This window comes from Chrysemys picta, chromosome 2 (genome assembly GCF_011386835.1).
Source record: "Chrysemys picta bellii isolate R12L10 chromosome 2, ASM1138683v2, whole genome shotgun sequence".
NCBI lineage: Eukaryota > Metazoa > Chordata > Testudines > Emydidae > Chrysemys > Chrysemys picta.
The window spans coordinates 31,761,517-31,787,107 of record NC_088792.1 but is presented as its reverse complement, the minus strand read 5'-3'; the positions used below and the strand labels follow the sequence as shown (position 1 = coordinate 31,787,107).

At 43.9% G+C, this 25,591-nt stretch overlaps 1 protein-coding gene across 33 annotated transcripts in view; it reads right to left on the bottom strand.

The window, feature by feature from the left end:
• ARHGAP12 (Rho GTPase activating protein 12) overlaps positions 1 to 13,219 on the bottom strand; it is a 151,597-nt gene extending 138,378 nt beyond the window's left edge. For 16 of the 33 annotated variants that reach the window (XM_065582855.1, XM_065582860.1, XM_065582862.1 and 13 more), the window contains exons 1-2: positions 13,082 to 13,219; positions 1,398 to 2,142 (exon numbers count right to left, since the gene is read on the bottom strand). In XM_065582855.1, coding sequence (XP_065438927.1) covers positions 1,398 to 2,060 — 663 coding nt within the window. In that variant the 5' untranslated portion in view covers positions 2,061 to 2,142; positions 13,082 to 13,219. Of the gene's footprint in view, positions 1 to 1,397; positions 2,143 to 3,656; positions 3,690 to 4,626; positions 4,750 to 5,246; positions 5,384 to 6,027; positions 6,228 to 13,081 lie in introns of those variants that run through there. The other 17 variants (XM_065582856.1, XM_065582861.1, XM_065582864.1 and 14 more) reach the window with 11 other exon arrangements.
• Positions 13,220 to 25,591: the final 12,372 nt, after the last annotated feature.

The following is a 25,591-nucleotide window of genomic DNA, read 5'->3' as shown; positions in this document are numbered from 1 at the left end:
TGCAGCTCGAGAACCTCCCGACTGCAGCCGGTGGAGGAGAGACGCATGCAGCCATGCTGCCTGCAGGCCCCCCGCAGCTCCCATTGGCTGGGGGAGAGGGAAAGAGATACCATCACTAGTCGCCAGGCAGAGTCAGCCATGGAGGCAGCATAATTAATTGCCGGGTAGAGTCAGCCATAGAGGCAGTGTCACTTTTTTCCCCCCACAATGAATATAAACAAGTTAAAATACTGAACACAATTTTCTGATGCACACCTTGTTGCAATCCTGAAGGTTTCAACTGCTCAGTCACTGAGGCCAAACATCAACAAACCGAACTGAGGTGTTGCCAGGTGTCTGGCAAACACTAAAAACTCTCTGGCAGGCGAAGAATTGTAGAAATAATAAAAACTGTCATACAACTTTATAAGAAATTCAAAATAAAAAATACAATATAAAAGTTTTCTCTTCTGAACACCATCTTCAATGACATCATTGGTCTGCTGAGAAGCTCTGAGGACTGGCCCTGGCCCTAAGGTAAATTGAGTTTGAGAGCCCTGCCTTACAGAAAAAAAAACTGGTGAACTCCCCAGCCCATTCCCTAGTAAGCCAAAAGAGACTTTACTAAGATAACCAAAGGTATAGCAACCCTGGTATCTTGCCTTTTAGCCTAAAGAGTCAATTTTTTTTAAAGCTGTCACTAACTGGCTTTGGTAAGAAGCCACCCTTACCACCACTACTTCTTTCAAACCTCAGCATATCTCTGAATTAAAACTCAAATATGTCAGTTTCCATTAGTTAATTTCAAGGCTAGATAGGAATGTTCTTGAGATATTTTCACACTAAGTGTCAACATTAACTTTTAAAGTACCATTTCATAGCCACTAAGCCATTAATTACATTCACCTTTCCATACTTCCTACATACAATATTACCTACATACAATATACATAAGAAATCAATGACAGTGGCTAGTGACCATCACATGCATCTGGACTAAAGTTCAGTGAACCCAGAAGTTGAAATTAACAGCACTGGGCTTGCTTCCTCTAGGGAAGAGTCACTAAGAACTACTTAAATTCACATCTCCAATTACACGTTGAACACTGAAAAAAAGACAGTTCTAATTGAAGTTCTTCTATGCCATTCATTTCCATGGACACTGTAATGAGAATAAGAGCACAAAGCAAAGTACTTTTTGTTACAAATAAAACTTAGAGAATTTTTCGCTTCCCCATACATGCCAATTTTTCTAACTTGACAAATCAATGCCATGCTAGATGAGATGAAAAATATGAAATGAAGATTTCACCTCAAATCTTCCAATTCTTTCTATTTAGGAAGCAAATTAAAAACAGTAGTAAACTACATCAAAGATGTATAATTGAGAAAGAAAAAAATCCACTTTTCAAGCTTACCTGCACTTGTTCTGTGGAGCTGCTACTGAGTTCATCTCCAGACTCTGAATCCTGATGGACTTTTTCTGAGCTTTCCCCTGCTGAATCACAGGACTGTTCATGTGAGAAGCTGGTCTTCTCGATTTCCATTAACTCTGGACAAGTGAAATGGCCCAGAGAGAGAGACTTGTACTGGCTGGAAACCTTGGGGGACTGCAACTCACTGTTAAGTTTTCCATTATTTTGGGCAAGGTCCAGGCTCAGGCCAAGATTTTGACCTGAGCTACTATTTGGTCCCAGATTCTGATTGGCATCACGAACTAGGCCAGACACTGGAGAGGATTTTCCAAAACTAGAAAGCTCTGGCGATTTGTTCACATTTTCTGTCGACCTCTGTAAACTATGCATCAGTTTCAAAGAGCTATTTGGCAGACCACCTGATTGTTTAACAGGTGGCATTAGTGCTTTTCGTGTTACTTCTTTCACATACTGTGCTGGCACATAGAAGGGCTTGGAATTTTCATCCCTTTTGACTTGCCACCAATCATCATTAGTCTTTTTCACTAAGATGTATCTCTCCCCTTGTTTTATCACAATCTTTTTATCCTTTGCCTCATACTCATAATCATACTCCACTTCAATGTACAGTGGTCCTGGGAGGATCTTTCCAGCTTTGTCAGCCATCTCTATCTGAAAGAGATATTCACCTTTCCAGGCGAAAGGTAAGGCACATCATGACTTGTTTTTTCTGTTTGTATCTGTAGAGCTATAAGAAAAACAAAAACAAAACTGTCACCAGTCAATTGCCTAAAATGCCTGAGGGAAAACTGGTTTCAAAATTAATACCACATATTGCATTAATTATCTAAGTCTTTCGACAAACAACAACAGTTTGATAAGAAAACAACTCTAAGATCATAGCTGAGACACTCTTTATGAAAGTAAAACAGTGGAAACAATGGTCTCTAGGGTTGCCAACTGTAATCCCACAAATCCATCACCTTTGCCCCCCCAGCCCACCCCTTCTCCAAGGTCATGCCCCCCCGCTCACTCCATCCCACCTCCCTCCATTGCTTGCTCTCCCCCACCCTCCCTCTTTTTCACCAGGAGGAGGCAGGGGGTAGGGGTGCAGGCTCTTGGGAGGGAGTTGGGGTGCAGGCTCTGGGCTGGAGCAGAGGGTTGGGGTGTGAGAGGGGGTGAGGGCTCCGGCTGGGCGGTACTTACCTCTGGCGGCTCCCAAAAGCGACTGGCACATCCCTCTGGCAATGGCTCCTAGCGAGAGGGGCCAGGAGGTCTCCACCTGCTGCCCCTGCCCACAGGCACCGCCCCCACAGCTCCCATTGGCCACAGTTCCCGGCCAATGGGAATTGCAGAGTTGGTGCTCAGGGCAGGGGCAGCACACAGAGACCCCCTAGGCTCCCCAGGGATGTGCAGGCTGCTTCCGGGAGTGGTGTGGAGCCAGGGAGCCTGCCTTTGCCCCACTGCACCACCAGACTTTTAGCACCTAAAATCTCCTGGTTTGGCTTCAGAGCCTCCGGGAGATAGAGCCTGATTCCAGGAGATTCCCGGCAAAACTGGGAGGGTTGGCAACCCATGTGACAACTTCTGCCCTCCTATTCTCATGACCCTCTTACTATCTGCAAGCTACCTATTAAGCCTATTGTTTCTGTTACTTAGCAAAGAAGATCAGTGGTTTTTTTTAGCTCGAGTCAATCGCTTGCTTACGTACAAGCTTAAATTCTTCATGGAACAGTGTGACTTCTCTTATAATTAAGTCTTCAGAAGGAGAAGGGCTGGTTTGCTTATTTTGCCTCCCTTTCTCTGTCCCAGTAGGTCCTCTGAGGACCCTTTCAGAGATCCCAGAATTACTCATTAGTCCCCTTAATCATTCTCCCCTCAAACCAATGAACTTGTGACAGGCCAGCAATCCTTGCAAGGATGGCTTGATGATACTCTATTCAAGTGCTATAAACACCTCTTCTGTATTGGCCAAATAGATCCCTGTACAAGGAACTCTCTCCCTTCCACATGCAGAGCATAATGCCTCCACAGTCAAACTCAGGCTTTCATAATGGAGCAGCTAGCCTGCTTGCAGATTTTAAGTGTGCTTTACTAACATCCATGACACCATTAGCTAGGATTGTTGTTTTCTAATCTCTCTCTAAATGATACATTTTAAGTTCCCAATTTAGTTTTTGGGTTTTAACCCAGTTAAAGGCAGTTAAAAACATCCACAGTTTAATTGGTTGGGGGTTTTTAAAGCACTTTCTAATTACTTACCTCACAAGACAGTGTGGGACAACCCAGACAGAGCTAGAAGGGAAGGGGACAAGACAAACAAGAGAACATTGGAAATAGAGTAAGAGGACAGAACCAACAAGAAATGGTGAAGGAGGGTAATGAGCAAACAATGAGCCTTTATTTTTCTATTTTCTTGTGTTTAATTCTTTTAACATCTAATTTGAGGCATGTACTCTATGAAAAATTTAGAAAGGGCTTTCAGTCTCTCATAGTCCAGGCAATATAACCAAATGTATATCCGTCCTTGCACTCTGTTTAATAGTCCCGTTACAGCATTAGTGATAGTTCAGTGACAACTTGAGTTCCAAAAAACAAGTGATGCTAATTTAGTTTGGCCACTGCATAACAAATTAGTAATAAGAAATTTTAAGATTAGCATTAGACAAGTATAAAATAATGTATAGTTTATTGAACACTCTGCTTAGGGAGTAGACATTCTTTAAGTATCAGAGGGGTAGCCATGTTAGTCTGAATCTGTAAAAAGCAACAGAGGGTCCTGTGGCACCTTAGAGACTAACAGAAGTATTGGGAGCATAAGCTTTCGTGGGTAAGAACCTCACTTCTTGCATCTGAAGAATGCACCACGAAAGCTTATGCTCCCAATACTTCTGTTAGTCTCTAAGGTGCCACAGGACCCTCTGTGACATTCTTTAAGAAACTTTCAGCTCCTGAAAGCCCAAGCCTGCAATTAGAACTGCATGGGCTTACCCCTGCAAGAGAATGAAATCAATGCAACTCTACACTGACATGGGTCCATCCATACAGAGTGACTGCAGGATTGGAGCCTAATCATGCAAACATAGGAAATCTTAATGAGGGAAGTGGGCTCTTCTACTGGGGAAAATGTCAAAGATCTATAACAAATCCTTTTGCCTTTAACACATTTGCCTTTATTTTTCTTTTGTCCGTTTGGCTAATCATAACTCTGATCCTTCATTGTATTATGCACCTTTATTTCCGATTAAATTCAGTGGGGGTTGAAGGAGCTAAGTTCATAGTAGTGAGGTCCATAAGGAGCCACTGGTGCTTAAGCAAGTGTCTTTTTCTACAATCCACCTTCTTCTGCTTCACCCTAAAATGTCATGAGAGTGACTTTTTAATTACAGTAATTTCCAGTGTGAAAACAGCATCATAAACTTTGAATTATGATTTTATTGGGGGACTTGAAAGAATAAAAAGATGACACTACATTCAGTCAAACAAAACTGAAAAGGAGCACAAAAATACAGCCTAAGATTGTGTGTGTAGATCCTCTGCTTATAAAGTACATATCTGTGCCAGTGTTAAAGTTCCTATCAAAATTATATGGTTTTGATTAAAAAGTGAACAGCTGTTACCTTTCCTCAGCTGCACAGCTCCAATCTCCACATATAATTTTTTTTTCCCCCTCTTTGCCCTTCTGCTTGCAGCTTCAGATTTCCATTATCCATTCTTGGTGTTTTGGCTATGACTTACATATGTTTAAGGAATATCTTGCCTCCTGTCCCAGCTGCCAGCAAGGCTCACCCTCAACCCAATTTCAAAATCTTCTCACAGGAATATTCCATTTTTAAAATTATTAAATCTTACAGTTCTTAGTGCTTCTTCCAAGCTGACTGCTTGCTCCCTTTGACAGCAGCTAACTGCTGCTCTCTGCTTCAAGGTCACACCACACAGAAACTGCTGTTGTCATTTTATGTTGCACCCCACCATCACAATCAGCTAAACTTCATATAAGAAACCAAAATGCTTAATGTTATTTCAAGATGGAAATTGATACAAGCTACTGTCCCCGCTTTAAAAAAGAAATAGTTCACAGTATTATGGAGGCAGAGACAAAATACAAGTCAATCAAGAAGAGAGTCCAATCCTACCACTCTTATCAATATCAGACTCTCATGTCCTATTTCTTAAGGAAAGGAGAGGGATGGCAGCTCTCTTCATCATTCACATGGCAGTATGTTTAAGTCAATGGACCTGCATTAAGCACCCCATGAAGGTTTCTGCCGTAGTCTGAGTACCAATGACTAGATATCTAGACAGGAAAGAAAATTATCATGTTCATTTTATCAGTGCATCCCATGGTAGATTGAGCCATTAATGCAGGTTTATAAGTAGCTCATGTCAAAATCAAGCTAGTGAGTAAGACCCATTTCTATCTGTCACAGTGAAAGGCAATAGGGATACTTGGAGCTCATCGTTTCCCACCAACAGGATGAGTGGGTCCTGTGAATGCTCAACATCAAAATAATTCCATGCTCTTTATCACACATATCCAAAAATGCAATAGATTGTATGTAGTCATTCTTGTGAACGCTGCCACAGAAGAGAGACTTTCCGAACTATAGTAGTACCACTAGCGGATTCTTACCTTAGTAAAGGATTCTAATTTGTGCCCTTCCAAAGATCTGAATGCCCATCTTCTGATTCTTCAAAGTAAGGAGGTATTGTCAAACCCCTATGACAAAAGTTTAGGCATCCTTTCCAAACAAGTAATGCTAGTGTAGTCTAGAAGCGAGCACATATGACTGGAGTTAAGAGTTCTTGATTTATTCCTGACTTTGTCACTGCCTAAAGTGATACAGTCGGTCAAGTTTTGTAACTTCTCTGTCGCTCAGTTCCACCCACCCACCCCATCAACTGTAAAATGATAATGAATTCCCACTATGGTAAAGTGCTTTGCAATCCTCAGATGGAAAGTGCTGTGTATGTGTGTTTTAAGTATTACTTGAAGCAACTTCCTCTATAGAGTACATCTGTAGGCTTTGATATTTTAATGTATCTGGAAACCTGATTCACGACATTAATGTTACTGAATGGACCCCCACTGATCACACTGTAGTCAATAAGAAAATTCACCATTGACAACAGGACCGAGATCAGTATCTATACTTGTTTCTTTGGTCAAGGAAAGCCTGGGTGCCAGAGTGCATTTAAAACACTGACAACATCCTTATAGTCTGGCAGTAATTAAGTTCCCCCACTCTACAAGGCATTTGTACCATCCTAAGGTGATGTACTATGCAGAATACAATTATACTACCGATATAATAGGAACTGAAGCAGTTAAAACATATTAAGTTAGATTTTTAGATTACGAGCTCATGCAGAAGATCTTTTAGGTCACCCATTTCCTAGGGGAAATGGAACACTTCTCAACACAGAGACAGTGATTATCCATTAAATTCTGCAAGGACATACTTAATATTGGGTAGGTTTTATGACCTGCTGAAAGAAAAAAAGCCCGCTCCTGGCCATGATTCAGGAGCCTTAGGTCCAAAATTTAGTCTCTCTCATATAAAAAGACTTCTCCAATTTTAATGAAATAATGGGTTTGTTATGACAATTCCCTCATTGTCAGACACATACCCCGCCAGAAGAGATTCATCCATAAATAATCTGGGACCTTGTCTAAGAACAAATTTGCACTACTATAATTAAAGTTGCTTTTTTAAACCAATTTACTTCAAATTGGTGTAAATCTGCATGTAAACACTTTTAGGTTGGTTTAATAATAGTTTATTTCAGTTTAGCAAAACTCTAAAAAAACAAAAAACAATCTACACTGAAATAAGACTCTCAAACTAAAATAAGAGTGACTACACAGACTTGCATGCGTTTAAATTGAAATTGGTGCGTTTAAAACACACCTTTAGTTAAATCTGTGCAACTTTCAGATAAGGCCTGAAATAAGTACTCTATGTAGCTCAGCTACTTCCCCAGATTCCACAACACCTCCCATCTTCAAATATCAGCACTACTCTACACAAAGAACAAAGATCTCCCCGTGTGTGGTTGCTGGGTTGCTGTCATAGCAGTTAGTGCAGTTGTGTATTGCCTGCATTTCTTGTGAGTTAGAGCACATTAAAGCAGCCCAGTGTGCTCTAACTCATGACACGTCCACACTTGCAAGGCATGTAGAGCGCTCTGACTCTGCGGCTAGAGCGCTCCTGCTACTCCACCTCGGCGAGTGGAATAACGTTTGATGCGCCCCTACTGGAGCGCCGTGGCGCCAGTGTGGACGCCCTGGTCTGTTAATGCACTCTGATCAGCCTCCAGAAGTGTCCCACAATGCCTGTACAAGCCACTCTGGTCATCAGTTTGAACGCTACTGCCCTGCCCTCAGACCTGTCCTTTAAATTCTCTGGGAATTTTGAAAATCCCATTTGCTCAACTAGGCCTGGAGTGCTCTCAGCGAATCTTTCCAGGTGACCATGCCTCCACGCGATACACAGTATGGAGCAATGGCGAGGTGCTGGACCTCATCAGTGTTTGGGGGGAGGAAGCTGTCCAGTTCCAGCTGCGCTCCAGCCGCAGGAATTACGATACCATCAGGCAGATATCAATGGACATGATGGAAAGGGGCCATGACCGGGACGCTCTGCAGTGCAGGGTTAAAGTGAAGGAGCTGCGGAATGCCTACAGCAAAGCCCACGAGGCAAACAGCCACTCTGCTGCTGCCCCCATGACCTGCCGTTTTTACAAAGAGATGGATGCAATACTTGGTGGGCGACCCCTCCGCCACTCTGAGTACCACCTTGGACACTTCAGAGCCCAATCCAACAAGGCAGGAGGAGGAGGATCAAAGCGGGAGCGAGGATGCTGAGGAGAAAGAAGACACCCCATCATCCCTAGATGCATGCAGCCAGGAGGAAGGTAGCCAGTCACGGCGGCCAGTGCTTGGGGAAGGAAAAATACCAGAGGAGGTTCCCGGTAAGCAGCTTTTATTTTGGGAAGGAAGTTATTCAGTGCGAGCTCTTGGGGCAGGGAGTGTTAGGGCTGCATGCATGCACGCCTAGATGCGGAATAGGGCGTTGATGTGCTCTCTCACATCGCGGTAATCGGCCTCAGTGATCTCTTCAAAGGTCTCATCCAGAACTTGGGCAATGCACTTGCACAGGTTTCGTGGGAGAGCCACTGTGGTCCTTGTTCCAGTCAGGCTAACATGCCCGCGCCACTGTGCCATGAGAGACGGGCGGGGGGGGGGGGGTGAGGGGGGGGGAACCATTGCTGCACACAGGCAAGCTGCATATGGGCCAGGGCGGAAGCCACATTGAAGTAGAAGACCCTCCCTTGCTTCCCAGGTCACCTCAGCAGCGAGATATCTTCCAGGACAAACTCCTGTGGAAAATGTGGGGACAGTGTTCAGTATAGGGGCCTCTTGCAGCAGTTGGCTCTCCCCAAGGCACAGAAACCCGGAGGACAGTACAGCCATGAAAGAATCAGTTCCCCTTGACCTTGTGCTTACTCATCATTTTGGGGCTCCCAGGGGTTGTGCGCGCTCGTTTTGGAATGAGCAAATTAAGCTACTGTGTAGACTGTGCTTACCCTCCTTAAGTACGGGGGAATCCTTGCTCCGTCTGGTGTGAACAATGCTGCCTCTGTTAAGTGTTGCATTTTGCCTTTACAGATGCAACCTTGAGATCTCAGCCGTCTGGGTTGTCACCTGACGAGAGGCTGCAAAGAACCAGGAAGAGGCCAGGTAGAAGCAAAGAGGACATGCAGCACTCCCTTAATGAAAATCAAAAAGTGCAGGAGTGGCGGGAGAGTGAAAGGAGGGTCCGCCAGCAGAATGCAGATTGCCAGCCCCAAAGCATGGAGCGGCTGATAAGCATCATGGCGAGCCAAGCGGACTCGACCCAGGCACTCGTAGCCATGCAGGCAGAGCACTACCGCGCCCGCCTGGCCCTGCAGCCCTTGTACCAGAACTCTTTCCCTTGTTCCCCCATGTCACCTCCAACCCACTTTCCCCAACATCTGGGTTCTTATCGCCACCAGCTGCCTCCAACACCTATAGCTTCACCACCCAGCCCTGAAAACTACGACCCTTACCCACTGCACTCAACCCCCATCACCATGCAGTATAGCCATCCTGAAGTGCAGCACTCATTGCACAGCACTCCAGACAGGAAGGCTGAGTATGATAACAGGACATACGCAAATCTGTGATTGTACCGTTCCCCACCCCACCCCCTTGCCCTGTTTCCCAAGCAGTTGTGTTTCTTTTCAATAAATGCATTTTCTTTTCAATAAATGGATTTTTTTTGCTTTGAAAACATTCTTTATTATTGCATAAAGTAAAAGATACCTTAGCCCAGGAAAGCAACAGGCACTGCAAGTCAGTGTATCACACGTAGCAAACACAGATTACTACTCACATTGGAACCATTGCACTTTACTCCTGTGCAGGGCACCGGACATTACTGGTGGCTTTCAGCCTCAAATTGCTCCCTCAAGGCATCCCTAATCCTTGCAGCCTGAAGCTGGGCCCCTCTAATAGCCCTGCTCTTTGGCTGTTCAAATTCAGCCTCCAGGTGTTGAACCTCTGAGTGCCATGCCTGAATTAATCTTTCACCCTTCCCTTCACAAATGTTATGGATGGTACAGCACGCGGATCTTCTGGTCTGTGAAAAAAGTCCCGGCTTGCAGCTTCCTGAACAGGCCAGTGTTCTGAAAGATGTGTGGGTCATGCACCTTTCCGGGCCAGCCTGCGTCAATGTCAACGAAACGCCCATGGTGATCCACAAGCGCCTGGAGAACCATAGAGAAATACCCCTTCTGATTAATGTACTTGGAGGCTAGGTGGGCTGGTGCCAGAATTGGAATGTGTCCCATCTATCGCCCCTCCGCAATTAGGGAAACCCATTTGTGCAAAGCCAGCCACAATGTCATGCACGTTACCCAGAGTCATGGTTCTTCTGAGCAGGATGGGATTAATGGCCCTGCAAACTTGCATCAACACAATTCCAACAGTCAACTCCGCACTCCAAACTGGTTAGCGACCGATCGGTAGCTGTCTGGAGTTGCCAGCTTCCAGATTGCAATAGCTCGTCAGCATATTCCTCAGCAGTTCAGGCTCCATTCCCGCAGACCAAAAGGGAAGATAGAGCGCGCAGTACAAAAAACGTTGAAAGATGGCGCCAATTGTGGACGGAAGCAGAGGGATTGCTGGGATTCGAACCGATGCATCATGGGGCATTGGGACAGGACCCCAAATGCCCCGCACCTCTCGCCCCCTTCCCACAAGCCATAGCACCAGAATGGGAAGAGGTGCGCTGTGGGATAGCTGCCCACAATGCACCACTCCTAATGCCTCTGCAAGTGCCGCAAACGTGGACACGCCAGTGCACTTGCAGCTGTCAGTGTGGGCAGACTGCAGCGCTTTTCCCTACTGCGCTTTATGAAGGCTAGTTTAATTCAAAGCGCTCTACATTTGCAAGTGTAGCCATGCCCTAAGCTTCTACGAATTGGACTCCTTTCCCAAAAGTTGTTTGAAGAATATCAGAAAAGTTTTTACAATTACTTAGATTTTTAGAAGTATTTTTGAAGAGCTACTGTTATGACCCCAAACAATAGCCACTGTTTATGTGAGCCACACAAAAACAATGGCTTGGTTCTTGTACCACCTCTGCAATAGATATTTCATTGACAAGCATTATTCCCTACAGCTGCGATGAATACATTAATGATGTTGCTGCACAAACAAGAAAGTCAGCCACAGAAATCATATTGGAGAACATCTGTTATAAATTCTTACCAACTGAAGGCCAGATGAAATATAAAATCCACCCAATTATCTCTACATAGTAGATTTTTTCCCCTTGAGTTTGTCCTTTCAGCACCCTCAAAAACATTTGCTGCAACAGCATTTCTTGAATATGGTCCCAGGATATACTTAGTTTAGGGACAGAATTAAACCCTTTGTTTAATTCTTTTTATATCAGGGATGAATTTAGTCTTTTATTCAAATTTCTCCAATGAGGCACTATTTCTTATTTTTCATGATCAAAAACAAAAATTAGCTGATCACTCTTTAAAGCTTTTCAATATATTCAATGACTGAGGGGAATAACAAAGGAAATCGGCAATATATTCTGCATTTTATAAGTGTTCATGTTAGGAGCAGAATTTAAAGAAATCTTCTATAATATCCAAAAAGCTACTTTTTTTTTTAATATCATCACAGAATATCTCAAGTCCATACTTTCTGTAAGACCATTTTCCCTCACATCTGCCCTGTTAGAAATGAATTTCACATACTGAAGTTCATCAGAACAGTTTTGCTTGACAACATGCATCAGTTATTTGTACAGAATTTTAGGCAAAAATCATTTCAAGCTAGCATGCACATGTATATATGAAACACAAACAGCTAATGTGGACAGTAGGGACTTGCAGTCCCTTTAAAAAACAGGTCTACTCCTCTACCCCCTTCCTCAGACATAAACCATCATTAGTATTAGGAGACAAATGGAATTCCCAAGCAGAATAAGCCCCCCCCCCAAATGTTTAGACTTCCTTAAAAATTAAAAGCATAACAAGTAACTATCCAATTTCCTGATAATTGTCTATTGACTCAGCCTATAGACTTCTGAGTACATGGTATATTTTTTAAATCGTTGTCAAAGCCACTTTTAAAAGCCACTTTTCAGCAACTGTACATATTAATGAGCATGCAGCCTAACATCAGCCCCTTGCCTTTCGCTGTGCACTTTTGTTATGTTGTTGACTAGAATGACCAGCTATAAATAGCTGAGCAAAGCTGTGTCTATACACTATGATTAAATCATACAAACAAGCAGCATTCAAACTATTTTAGGGCGTGTTAGAGTCCCCATTCAACATGGGCATCTGAAAAATACAGTAATGGCTACCATCTCAATTAGCATTTAAGTTGTTTTGATCGGAGCTTTAGGAGTCTTTTTAACAGGTGAAACAAAATTACATAAGACATTCATAGCTCCGTTGACTAATTTGTGAGCATGTATATCTGCAGTATATAAATACACAAAGGACTACGAAAAACATACCAAACAGTATTGAGCACAGCCTGTGACATGACCCACACACACACAAAATCACTTCACATTTTCAACACAAGAAAGTCTTTCGCTGCCAGCTTGTCGGTATAGGGAAGGCAGTGCTGGTGTCACTCACTTTGCCCCCACCCAACCCAGGAGTTATGGTGAGTCAGGACAGGACAGGCCAGCCCCGCACGGGTCTAACAGCCCCTGGACAACAGCGCAGGAGGGACAGATGCCTTCACAAGCCAGCCACGGGCAAGGGCCAGGAAGAAACTTCCCCTATGGGCAGGTTATTCCATAACTGGCCGCTATCGGGATCCTCCAAGCGGCTGGTCCCAGTCACCGTCTGGGCCGGGCCAGGCGGCTCCCCAGCTCGGCCCCGCACGGCAACCCCTAGGACCCCCGCCCTCGGGCACCGCAGGGGTGGGGGCACAAGGAGCCCAGGCTCCCCCCGGAACGGACTCGGGGGCACCGTCCGAGACCCCTCCCGCCACAGCCAGCCAGGGGGCGTCCCTGGAGCAGCAGCGTCCCACCAGCCAACGGGGCCACCCGCAGGGTCCCCGCTGCCCCCGAGCCGCCGCGCTCTGCCGCGCCGCAGCCCCCTGCTCACAACCACCTTACCCGGGTGGGCGTCGACTCCGCTCCCGCCTCAGCGCGGCGACTCCCGCCGCTGCCACCACCTCCCCCCGCCGCTGCCACCGTCTCCTCCTCGCGCAGCGGCAGCTCCCCCAGGGCACGGCGCGGCGTCAGCGCTCCCGCGTCACGTGCCGGGGGAGGGGTGGAGTGAGGGACGTGGAGAGGAAAGGTGCTGGGGGCGGGGACAGCAGGGCGCTAATGGGCAGCTGGGGGTGGTGGGGGGCTGGAGGAAGAGAGAGAAGCTGGGGGTTGTGGGGGGGCTGGAGAGAGGCTGTTTGTGGGGTGGTGGGGGGCTGGAGGAAGAGAGAGAAGCTGGGGGTTGTGGGGGGCTGGAGAGAAGCTGTTTGTGGGGTGGGGAGATGGGGGTGTGGGGAGCTGGAGAAAGAGAGAAGCTGGGGGTTGGGGGCGGCAGAGGAGCTGTGGGGGGAAGGGAGGTGGGCGGAGGGAGAGGAGCTGTGCGAGGAGGGGAGATGGGGTTGTGGGGAGGTGGAGGAAGAGAGAGAAGCTGGGGGTTGTGGGGGGCTGGAGAGAAGCTGTTTGTGGAGTGGGGAGATGGGGGTGTGGGGAGCTGGAGAAAGAGAGAAGCTGGGGGTTGTGGGGGGCGGAAGAGGAGCTGTGTGGGGTGGGGAGATGGGGGTGTGGGGAGCTGGAGAAAGAGAGATGCTGGGGGTTGGGGGCGGCAGAGGAGCTGTGGGGGGAAGGGAGGTGGGCGGGAGGAGGGAGAGGAGCTGTGCGAGGAGGGGAGATGGGGTTGTGGGGAGGTGGAGGAAGAGAGAGAAGCTGGGGGTTGTGGGGGGCTGGAGAGAAGCTGTTTGTGGGGTGGGGAGATGGGGGTGTGGGGAGCTGGAGAAAGAGAGAAGCTGGGGGTTGGGGGCGGCAGAGGAGCTGTGGGGGGAAGGGAGGTGGGCGGGAGGAGGGAGAGGAGCTGTGCGAGGAGGGGAGATGGGGTTGTGGGGAGGTGGAGGAAGAGAGAGAAGCTGGGGGTTGTGGGGGGCTGGAGAGAAGCTGTTTGTGGAGTGGGGAGATGGGGGTGTGGGGAGCTGGAGAAAGAGAGAAGCTGGGGGTTGTGGGGGGCGGAAGAGGAGCTGTGTGGGGTGGGGAGATGGGGGTGTGGGGAGCTGGAGAAAGAGAGATGCTGGGGGTTGGGGGCGGCAGAGGAGCTGTGGGGGGAAGGGAGGTGGGCGGAGGGAGAGGAGCTGTGCGAGGAGGGGAGATGGGGTTGTGGGGAGGTGGAGGAAGAGAGAGAAGCTGGGGGTTGTGGGGGGCTGGAGAGAAGCTGTTTGTGGAGTGGGGAGATGGGGGTGTGGGGAGCTGGAGAAAGAGAGAAGCTGGGGGTTGTGGGGGGCGGAAGAGGAGCTGTGTGGGGTGGGAGATGGGGGTGTGGGGAGCTGGAGAAAGAGAGATGCTGGGGGTTGGGGGCGGCAGAGGAGCTGTGGGGGGAAGGGAGGTGGGCGGGAGGAGGGAGAGGAGCTGTGCGAGGAGGGGAGATGGGGTTGTGGGGAGGTGGAGGAAGAGAGAGAAGCTGGGGGTTGTGGGGGGCTGGAGAGAAGCTGTTTGTGGAGTGGGGAGATGGGGGTGTGGGGAGCTGGAGAAAGAGAGATGCTGGGGGTTGGGGGCGGCAGAGGAGCTGTGGGGGGAAGGGAGGTGGGCGGGAGGAGGGAGAGGAGCTGTGCGAGGAGGGGAGATGGGGTTGTGGGGAGGTGGAGGAAGAGAGAGAAGCTGGGGGTTCTAGTGGGAGGGAGAGGAGCTGTGTGGGGTGGGGAGATGGGGGTTGTGGGGAGCTGCAGGAAGAGAGAAGCTGGCTGTTGTGGGGGGGAGAGGAGCTGTGGGGGGGAAAGGAAATGGGGGTTGTGGGGAGATGGAGGAAGAGAGAAGTTGGGGGGGCCGAAGAGGAGCTGTGGGGGAAGGGAGATGGGTGGAGGGAGAGGAGCTGTGTGAGGAGGGGAGATGGAGGTTGTGGGGAGCTGGAGGAAGAGAGAAGCTGGGGGTTGTGGGGGGCGGGAGAGGAGCTGTCTGAGGAGGGGAGATGGGGGTTGTGGGGAGCTGGAGGAAGAGAGAGAAGATGGGGGTCATGGGGATCTGTGAGGGGAAGGGAGATGGAAGGGTGGGGAAGCGGCTGGCAAAGGGGAGCCAGTGGGATGGAGAGGTCAGAGGACAAGGTGTCCAGCTTTAGGTCTCGCTGCTCCTGGCCTAATACTGCCTTAGTCGCTGTTGGAGGGGGGGCGGGTTTAGGGCATTGTCCGGAAATGATATGACTCTCTTAGCACAAGACATCCTGCTGGGACAAATCCATGGTGGGGTTTTACCCTCTGTCTTGCTACCTTTAGGTGTTCTGTGATCTCCAAAACCCAGTACACTGGAACTCACCGTCTCCTCATTCAAGTTCCCCCATCATCCGGCTCAGGCAAATGCCCTCTGCACCCCAACATCCCATTAGTGAAGTTCTGTGGCTGGTCCACAATTGTAAGGTTTTATATCCCCGGGGTATTTAATGATTAGCTAAATGACTTTATGGTCTGATTAAAATATTGCAAACTAACCATGGCTGCTAAATGGTTGGGGCAAGTAACAGTAACAAGGAAGGAGTTAGAAAAATCAAAAGAATCTACACAGCCCTGGACTGCTCCCACTCCCCTTGCAGGGTGGCGAGCAGCTCAGAGAAAGCCAGCACAGGAACAGAATAAAACACTGGAAATAGCTGCAAGGAACCTACAAAAAGTACATGTGCCGTCCCCTATTATAAATAATTTTGGTAAACAACAGGCTTCAGGTAGCTACCCTGTGCCTGAAGAATGGGGACAGAAATGGAAAAAGGTGGCCCTAGCAAAATTAAAAGATGAAACTGGGTCCACTGCATTGCAACCACCACCTTATAATAAATGCCAGGTTCAGGTTAAACTTAAACTGAGACCTAGACTGGTGCCTGTCAGAACGGAACAAGTAAGTGCACAAATGAAAAAAGTAGCACACGATACTTTCACTAAACTGGTAAATCAAATGAAGGAAAAAATGGAACAGTTCACAAAGCACATTAGAAAACAGGAGCTGAGACTCCATCACAGGGGAGTAAATAAAAAAGTTTCAACAAACAGTGGGGGAACAAATTCAGGTTTTACAAGAGCAGGTAACTACCCCCACTCTCAAAGACAGAATAAAAACCAGGGGCCCAGTTCCCAACTGTGCAGGTTCCCAACTGCTTTAACCCACGGAACCACACTCCGCGCTCATATCTAAAAATGTACCCTTCTTTCTTAAATATTTTTACATACCGGTTAAGTTTTGTCCTTTATATGCTTTCTCAGTTTGCTAAACTCGCTGCTGCTGCCTGTATTTTCATTTCGCTACCTTCCTAGGTTGCTCTTCCTCTACACACACACACCCATTTTCTCTGCCTCTCCTCATTGCAGCTCAGTTTGCAAAACTCGCTGCTGCTGCTTCACCCCCCATTTTTCCCGCCTTTCCTCACTTAAGCTCTCTCACTTTGATTTAAAAGTTATAGTTTTTACAGAAACCTCCAAAAGATAAAGCATTGAAAACAGAACAAACCAACAAACAAAGAAAAAACAAAGTAAAAAATGTTACTTTACATAAATCCAGTAAATTAATTATTTTAACCCTTCAGGGATGCAATAGCTGGAATTACTCCTAACTTTCTTGAAGATATGATTGCCAAGCAGCAAAAAGGCACACTCTGTCTTTAATCCTAACCACTAACTAATATTTGAAACATGAGCTTTTCTCTTTTCCATATAGCAAAGTTTTAAAATAATGTTAAATATGAAGTAACAAAAAATGCCTTAAGTACTAAATTAATACAACACATTTTGCAAGTAATTATATAAATTTTATCAATTTTTATTAAAAGTTTTAAATAACAAGGTAATAACTTGCTTATTTAGATGTTTAAACCTTTTGTTTATTTTATATTTTAGTTTGCCTTATTTTGTATAGTTATAAATAAAATTCTGGCGCCATTTGTTTTTAATTGTAAGTTTGTCCTGTATATCATGAGTGTTGTATGTTGTGTGTGTCACGTGACTATTTTTTATGATTTTTGCAACAAAAATCAATTTTATGCCCTTTTAAAAATATATGTATACGTGGTACCACACTATTTTAAGATCATGGTTGGGGTATAATCATAGCATTATCAGCACCATTTTTTCGTGCAAAGTTCAAAAAGGTTTCAGTTACAAATATATGTACATATATTTCTGCCTCAAAAAATAATGCAATTGCAAAGAATTCTCTTTTTCAATCTCAATTTTATTTTGTTTTTTCAGTTTTTTTATTTGTTATTCAAAGAAAAAATGTAAGGGGAAACCTCAACATTAAGGTAAAGATAATATTAACAAAATGTCAGTTTCTTGTGTGGGGTTTTTATAAACTTGTTTGCACTTTTAAATATAGTTATAAGAATGTGATAGCAAAAATGTTTAAAAATAACAATTTATGCATAAAGCTAACCAAATAATTTCAACAGGTTTTTACATTTTCAACAGGTTTCCACCTTTGGCTCCCAAACATAACAAAGCATCATAAAAGTTGAATACCCTCAAAGTAATTGCATGGATCTGTATTTAAAATTTATTTTGGTTTAATTTTATAGTTGGTTTAATTTTATATGCTTTTCTTTTATTATGTTATGTTAATGGGAAGCAATGGTTGTTAAAGTTTATGCTTCTAAACAGTTAACACGAGTAAAGTTTGTATCAAAAAGAAAATTAACTCTAAAAGGCTTGTTAAAATTATGTCACTGACTCTTTTGCTGAAACAAAGTGTTCAGCAAGGGAAAGCAATACACCTTCTTATGAAAGATTGTGAGCATTTATTTTAGCTGTTAGGCATTACATTTAATATAAAATATTAGTAATTCACCTCAAATAAAAATGAATGTCTATACAACAATTGCAAAAAGTATAGCTTGGGTTATAAAAGACTTGTCCCTACTCTATGTATTAAATTTGGAATACTAAAAAAAATGTAAAAAAAAAAAAAAAAAAAAACCTTTATTATGTTAACTAACTAGATGTTTAAGTTGTATCCCACAGACTAAAGACATCAGAAGATATCACACCACAAAAATACCAGATAATATCAATATACAGTGAAGAAATCCCCAAGCATCAAGAAAAGAAAAGTGAAGTGCTTTATAAATAAAAAACTGGTCAAATACACCTATCTACCATGTATGGACAATTAAGTTAACAATCAGCTAAAAATTACTAGCTGAACCAGGATAAACTGTCAGCTTGGTTATTTTGTAAAAACAACTATATTATTGCTGTACAACATTTACAGTGTGCATAACCTTCCTAACTGTTTACAACACATGAAAGGCAGCAAACAGCATAAAGGCAAGGAAAAAACAAATTAGTAAAAAAATTAAGTTATACAGCAACTACAAATTGGGTAAACAAATTCCCTGTTAGTACCAGTCATAATTTGGGTGACCAACACTGCATACAAATATCTATGCATATATATTAATTATTTGAAAATGCCTCTAAGGCTCACGTAATACTACATTCCTCAGTCAAGGTCCAGGACCTAACATTCCTAGGCCCACATATTCTTCTGGGATTATTAGTCTGTCTTACCATAGTTATTGCTGGGGCCTTAACGTTTGCCTGCATTCACTATTTGCCCCCTGTTATTGCTGAATATACTCAAATAAATATTGTTGTTGCTAAGTCGGAAGTTTAGGTCTCGGGGGGATGTGATTAATGTGCATAAGCCTTGTCAAGTAGTGTCAGGCTAAGTACTGTTAGGCCTCAAACTTCGGGAAGTTGTAAGAAGCGAGTGCAGTAGAATCCTGCAAGCATAAGCATAATCCATCTAGGAAGCTTTATAGACTAAGAAGGAAACCCTGTAAAGGTTGATACAGGCTTGTGGTTACTATGCTCTAAAACCAAATACCTCTTTAAGCTGACTCGAGCATTTTTTGAGTCTAGAAAATTGACCACAATTAGCCGCATAGAGAAGAGAGGAGCTGGGCACAGATGCACAGTTCATTAGTTCAAGACAACCGCAAATACCACCCTAGAATATTTGGCCACTTTGGTTGACCTTTTTTGAAACACGGCCAGCAAATACTGTATAAAATAGGTGTGTGTGTGTGTGGTGTGGTGTGGTGTGTACACCTAAAGGAGATCACTCTTTGTCAGGCTCACATACACCCCCTAAACCAAAGGGACTTGCGCTTCACTGACTATCTGTACCTGGCCAGTGCAGGAATTGGTCAACTAAAGGTAATGTATCTTTGGACGAAAGCAGGGTAAGATTTTGAACTAAAAAGGTCTGGTTATGCGCAAGCTGGTTAATCTTAAGTCTGTATTAATACCATAGTTTAAGTATATTAGTAAACTGTTTAAGTTGTTTAAAAATAGTAGTAGTCAATAGTTAATCAATATATAGTAACTTTATATGTTTTGTGCCTTGCTGAAACCGGGTACAGCATTGATGAAGTTAGCAGTTTATAAATCATAAAAGCTTTACAAGTCGCTGTCCTGTCTTCAGTATAAGTTACCATCAAGTTTATCATAAAAGACAGTAAAAGTTTATAAGTTGTTAAATAAGTTAATAGGTAGGTTAAAATTAGTAAACTATAGTTGATTAATGTATCAGTATTGCATATGAATTTATGTTGGTTGGGGATGGTTACAGTACACACAAAGTCGCTGGGCACATTCTATCTGTGTTGCCTTTATAATCATAAGTCATTAAAAACCTTTCTTGAGGAATAATTAGTTGTTTAGTTTCTCTTTTGCGGACACTACTCAACCTCATTACATCTGTGTTGGGTGGTGGGAAGTAGCGATCACCCAGAGCCCCACTAGGGCCCTGACGTGAGCCCCCCTAAGGCTCTGATATGTGCCTCCTCCTTCCATTAATCTCCACGTGTTCAAAAAGCCTGATAAAGAGCAAAGAAAATCTGCACCATTTTTGGAAATACACCCTTCACTACATAATTCTGTACACACACCCACGATTTCAGAAAATCTCTTCCTGCAGTGACTCCACTGGCTTCCTGTTAAGCAACCAAACATTTCTAAAATTGTACCCTCATCAATCTCCAATTCACTGCAAGTCCCCTTGCCCACTTCTTATATCATGGGGCTACTTTCATCATGGGGCTGCTTTTGACACAAGGGGTATATTTTTCCATACATATTGTCATGTGGCTATAGCAACCTTAGTCACTTCACCCCCCATGTGGTTTAAGAATTGATTGTCAGTTCAATCACTCTAGCCTGGGTGACCTTGAAAATCTAAGACTTAAACACTTATTTGTTCTGATTAGCATTGTTAAATATCTTATTTTAGAATTTTTCTGTGTTTCACTGCTAATTTTAACTTTAATTGGAAACTGCCATGGGCTACAGAACTCGCAAACATCACCATCTAGGTTAAATCCTCATTATTACTGATGAAAATCTATGGAAGTCAAGGAATTTTAAATTAACCCACTTAAATAAGATTATTATTATTTTGAGTACCCAGAAATGTGCTGGGTGTCTCACAAAAGCCAGTGAAGAGCTTGAAATCTAAATTAGAAAATGATGCAACAGATGGGGGTAAAAAATCTAATAAAGGGAGGATGGAAGAGGCACAATTGGGGTCGCAATAATAAGATCACAGGTCTGCAAAGAAAGGACTTAATTCATTTTAAATTTATTTTATTCTACTTTTTATTGTTAATTTTCCCCCCTCTCACTTCTCACTGGCAAGGCAGCAATAGTGAGTTTTTAGGAGGGATCTGAATTGTGTTTTTGTAAATTTTGGATATAGGAGTTGCCGTACTAGAATTGACATTTGTAAATGTAGCTCAGCTTTCTAAATACATTTATAAAAGTATTCTTTACTCTTTAGCAATTTAAGCCCTCACTGAAATCTACTGGTCTGATCCTTTGTGTTACTGAACAGATTTCTTTGGGCTCTTGTTCTCTATTATAGCCACTTACGTTGTCCAAACTTTGCAGCTCTGAAAGCAAATGAAATTAGACCCTATCTTTACTAGCTAAACCACTGAATTTAAATCCTACTTAAGCACAATTTGAATTTGGTTATAGACAAATGGGATTCTAACACAACTGGATTCCTGACCTAGCATGTACCCAGTGGGTCAGGCCATAGGCATAGTTTGACTTAGATTTCGGGCGAGGGAAGGGGGGCTCCAGTCAGGCCACCGGGGCCATGTGTGGGGGGACAAATTCTGCACCTGTCTGAGGTTTGCAGTTTTGGGGTGAGGGGGACAGCGTCCCTTCTGACCCCTCCAAGCTATGCCCATGGGTCAGGCAGGATTGTACTTGGGTGGCTAGCCCAAGCTACTGCCAGCATCAACACAGCCACACTGCTGTTTTTACTGTGCTAGCTGGAACAGAGCTAGTGCATGTGGAGCACCCTCCTAGCTGCTGCGTAGACATACCCCCAGTGTGCATAGGGCCAAAGATGTGTTAAAACAATGCTCTAGTCTAGTTAGCATGACCTAGACTAAATCATCATTTTTTAACTCTGTTCTAGCTTAGTACAATCATGTCTATACTGGCCAACCAATAAACAACCATGTTAAAACCATATTTGGCCAGACTTTAAACTCTGATTAAGCAGGTTTTTAATCTGATTGTTCAGCCAATTACTCCTGAAGGAATTCTGCACCAAAAAATTCACAATTCTACTCCAAATAAACAAATTATGCGCACAATATTTTTAAATTCTGCAAAATTCTGCATATTTTATTTGTCAAAATAACACAATATAATCACGCTGGTTTCAATTATTTTGGTAATTTTTTTAAGCTACAATACAATGGATGGAGAATGGCAGTGGGGAGCATTGGAAGAAATCCCCAAACCTCCTTTGTCTAATAGTAATGTAGCTAGGTTTGACCCTTTATTTCTAGTTATTAGTCAACAAATATATGCAGCCATATGTTCAGTGTTACATCATAGGCAACTGAAGAGCAATTGAGGGCTGGGGAATCAAATTCACAATTTTATTGGCTACTGACCATCTCCAGAAAGGTCAGTAGCAAACAGTTCGTGGAGCATATTTTGATAGGAAATGTTTTCAATCCAAAAATTTAGACCAGTTCTAATCATTAAAGCACCACTGGCAATGTAAAGGAGCCTTTAAACTTTTTCACATGTTTTATACTCCTGAGGGATTCACAAAGACAATGAGAACAATTCACTAAAGAGGCAGGCTGCTACATTCTGCTCTGCCTGAGGAGATAGAGCTTGCCCCATGCCTACCTCCTCAGAACCCAAAAGCCCTGCCCCTCTATGCTGAGCATACCACAATAGCATGCAAGAGGGACAGAACACCTTTCTCTCTCACACACATGACTACCCAGCCCCTCACCCCACCCCGGAGGTGATTTACATTTCTACTGGCTATTCCAGGCACCCAAACCAACCTGTCTGTGCTGCTGGGTTGGGGTTCATGACTGCTCTTGAGACTTCCCTTTGTTTCCCCATCAGAAGTCACTTTTCTGCAGGGAAGCATAGAAATCTGTGGGGGACATGAATTCTGTGCATGCGCAGTGACGCAGATTTTCCCAGGAGTAGCCAGTGCAGATAGCCCTTAAGGTGACCTGCAAAGGAAATGGGATTTGTGCCGGTTTTTGCTTTTCTGTGATAAAAAGGCAGCCTGAAAGCTTTTGTTTTGTTTTAAAGAGGAAATTTTTCCTTGTTTTTCACTTTGGGAATATCAGAAATATTAATTCTGGTCTTCCCAGGTTTTGTTTAAAAACCCTTTGGAAATGTCATTTGTGGATTGTGAGCTTTTTCAGCCCTTAATGGAAGAGATAGGATGTTAAATCTTTAACAAAGACATATCAGCTCAAGTATTTCTCAGGTGTTTGAGTTTAAATAGAAACCCAAGTTTTTAAACAGCCTGACCAAAACATATTTTCCATTTCAATTAGACAGGAATCATTTGCTTAGTGTCTTTGATTACATTAGCCAGTAGCGTCAAACATCCAGGCTGGAGCTGGATGCATTTAGGTGGTCTGCGTGACATATTCAGATTCTGCATAATCCTCTCTCTCTCTCTTTTAAGTATCTACTCCCCATAGTTGCAAAGATAACCTTGAAAACATGAACTGACTGTAACTGATGCAGTGATATCTGAGCGAGTTTGCAAACATTCTGAAACAATGTTATAGAGAGGTGTGACCTGTCTTCCCTCTATTAATCTAATCAAGTGCAATGGTGATATTTCAGATGTCAGCTTTAACTATTTCATTGCTGATCACTTTAGCATATGGATCACTTTAGCATATGGAATAGGGAAGGAGGCAGGAATGAAATCCACGAGGGTGTAAAGTAGGAATTGCTGAAAGGAAGGAAATGAAGTGGGAAGAACAGAGAAGATGTATACAGACAGGGAAGAGGGAGAGAAACAGAGACCTTCACCAAGGAGGAAAAGGGGGAGATACAAAGCTTAGAAATAAGAATGATAGTAAAGTGGGGAAATTTCCCACTGAGGCCAAATGTGACACAAACTTACAGGACAAATAATAATGTTAATAACTAAAAGTTTAATTATTACGTATTCTAGCCTTGATCTTTGTACAAAGCTCCCAGTAGCATCAGTGAGAATTTAGCTCTCTCCACAGAATAAGTCTGACACCACTGTCATAAGTCTACTAGCGTCCAAGTTGTTCACAGAGTCAGGAAAAGGGTAGACAAGACTAGAATTTGTGTAGTAAACAAGGAGAACACATTGTTTTAAAGAAACCTTTCCAGGTCTTCTTTATGTGTTATAAAGAGAAAAAAACAGGATGTAGGGCATAAATTCATCTTCCACCATCCCCACTTTGACTGTCATTTTTTAAGGAAGGAACCCCATCCTTACTCTGCTCCATAGTGCAAAAGGCAAGCGGGTTTGTCTTTTTGGGTTAAGTTTTAATTGTTTTAAATGTGAAAACGAATGTAGTATAAATTGGTATACAAAATTCTGTTTACTGCCAGGGCCAAGCCAGGGTGCTAGAGGATGTGGTGTTAGTGATTCAGTAGATACCACTGTAGCAATTTTCCCGCTCTAAATCAGTGTCGAATCAATGGCCCAGCATAGTGTTAAGGTGCACAGTACTGATGAAGGTGCCAGAAGACGGTATGTAGATCTGAGGTCCTGACCATGTGCAATCATTAAAGGTTCCATATTACTTTGGAATCAGTTTGAGTGTTCAGCACAATTTCCAATTCAGTATTTACTGTATATTCTGCCTATCTCTGTCATTTCAGTTGGTTAAATTGAGTTAAATTACACTCCACCATATAAATGGCTGTGTTGCATAGTTCTGCTACTCCAGAATGGCTGTCACATGTACACCTCAAATATGAATGCATTTCAGCAATAGGTGAAGTGATCCAGCGCCTAAACAGGCATGCCACTCTACTGCCACTGTGCAGATCAAAGCCATGATTTTCCCAAGTCTGCAAAGCCATTTGGGACAAAAAATGCTATGTGAAAGTAATGTGTTGTTATTATGAAAGTATATGAATATGATACACTAGAGGAGGTGTTTGGGGGCAGCCACATAAAGAAATAGAACTATGCATGTGTTGTTTTATAATTGTAACTTTCATGTTAATTTGAATTACCTGTATTCTGATCAGAAGAACAAACCATAAAAAGCTGCACAAAATGCCCAGGAAGCAACTTGAGTTCATTTCACTTTCTTGCTTTTCTTCCACTAATTCTTCCCTGTCTTCTTATTATTTGTCTTACAGTAGCACCTAGATGCCCCAACTAAGACTAAAGCCTCATCATGCTGGGTGCTGTACATATACATATAGAAAGCGACAGACCTTGCCCCAAATAGCTTATACTCTAAATAGACAGGACAAACCAAGTGTGAAATAACAAAATATAGAGATGTGTAGAGACTGGAAACTGAGGCACAGAGAAATTAGGTAACTTGCCCAAACCAGACAGTGAGTCTGTGAGAGAGCCAGGATTTGAAGCCAGAGCATCCGAGTCCTAGCTCGCTGTCTCAACCACAATACAACCACAGACCATGGCCAACCACTTTTAAGCAGGTATATGGAAACAGGGGCCACTCTACCTATAGGCAAACTAGGCAGTTATCTAGGGTGGCAGATTTCTGGGTGAAGCATCACAGTCTTGTCTATCAGGGTGTGAACTGCAGCGAACTCTAATGTGTAGTTTCAAATAGGACTACGTTTATGTGTGCGAGGTACCTTTTAGTTTGCGTCAGCCCAGCAGGATCTACTTGGGGCAGCTGGAGTGCTTGGTAGAAACATCTGCTCCTAATTGGCCCAGGCACTCTATTTAAACCCAGGAGGCATTCCAGGAAGTGTCCATGTACAAGCTGCAGTCACAGATTCTTGCCAATTGTAATGATAGACCTGCTTCTTGGCTTGTTCTTGGACTCCTGACCCTTGGCTCGGGTTCCTGACTCCAGCTCTGATGCTTGCCTCTGATTCCTGTCTCCAGGGCCGGCTCCAGGCACCAGCAAAGGAAACA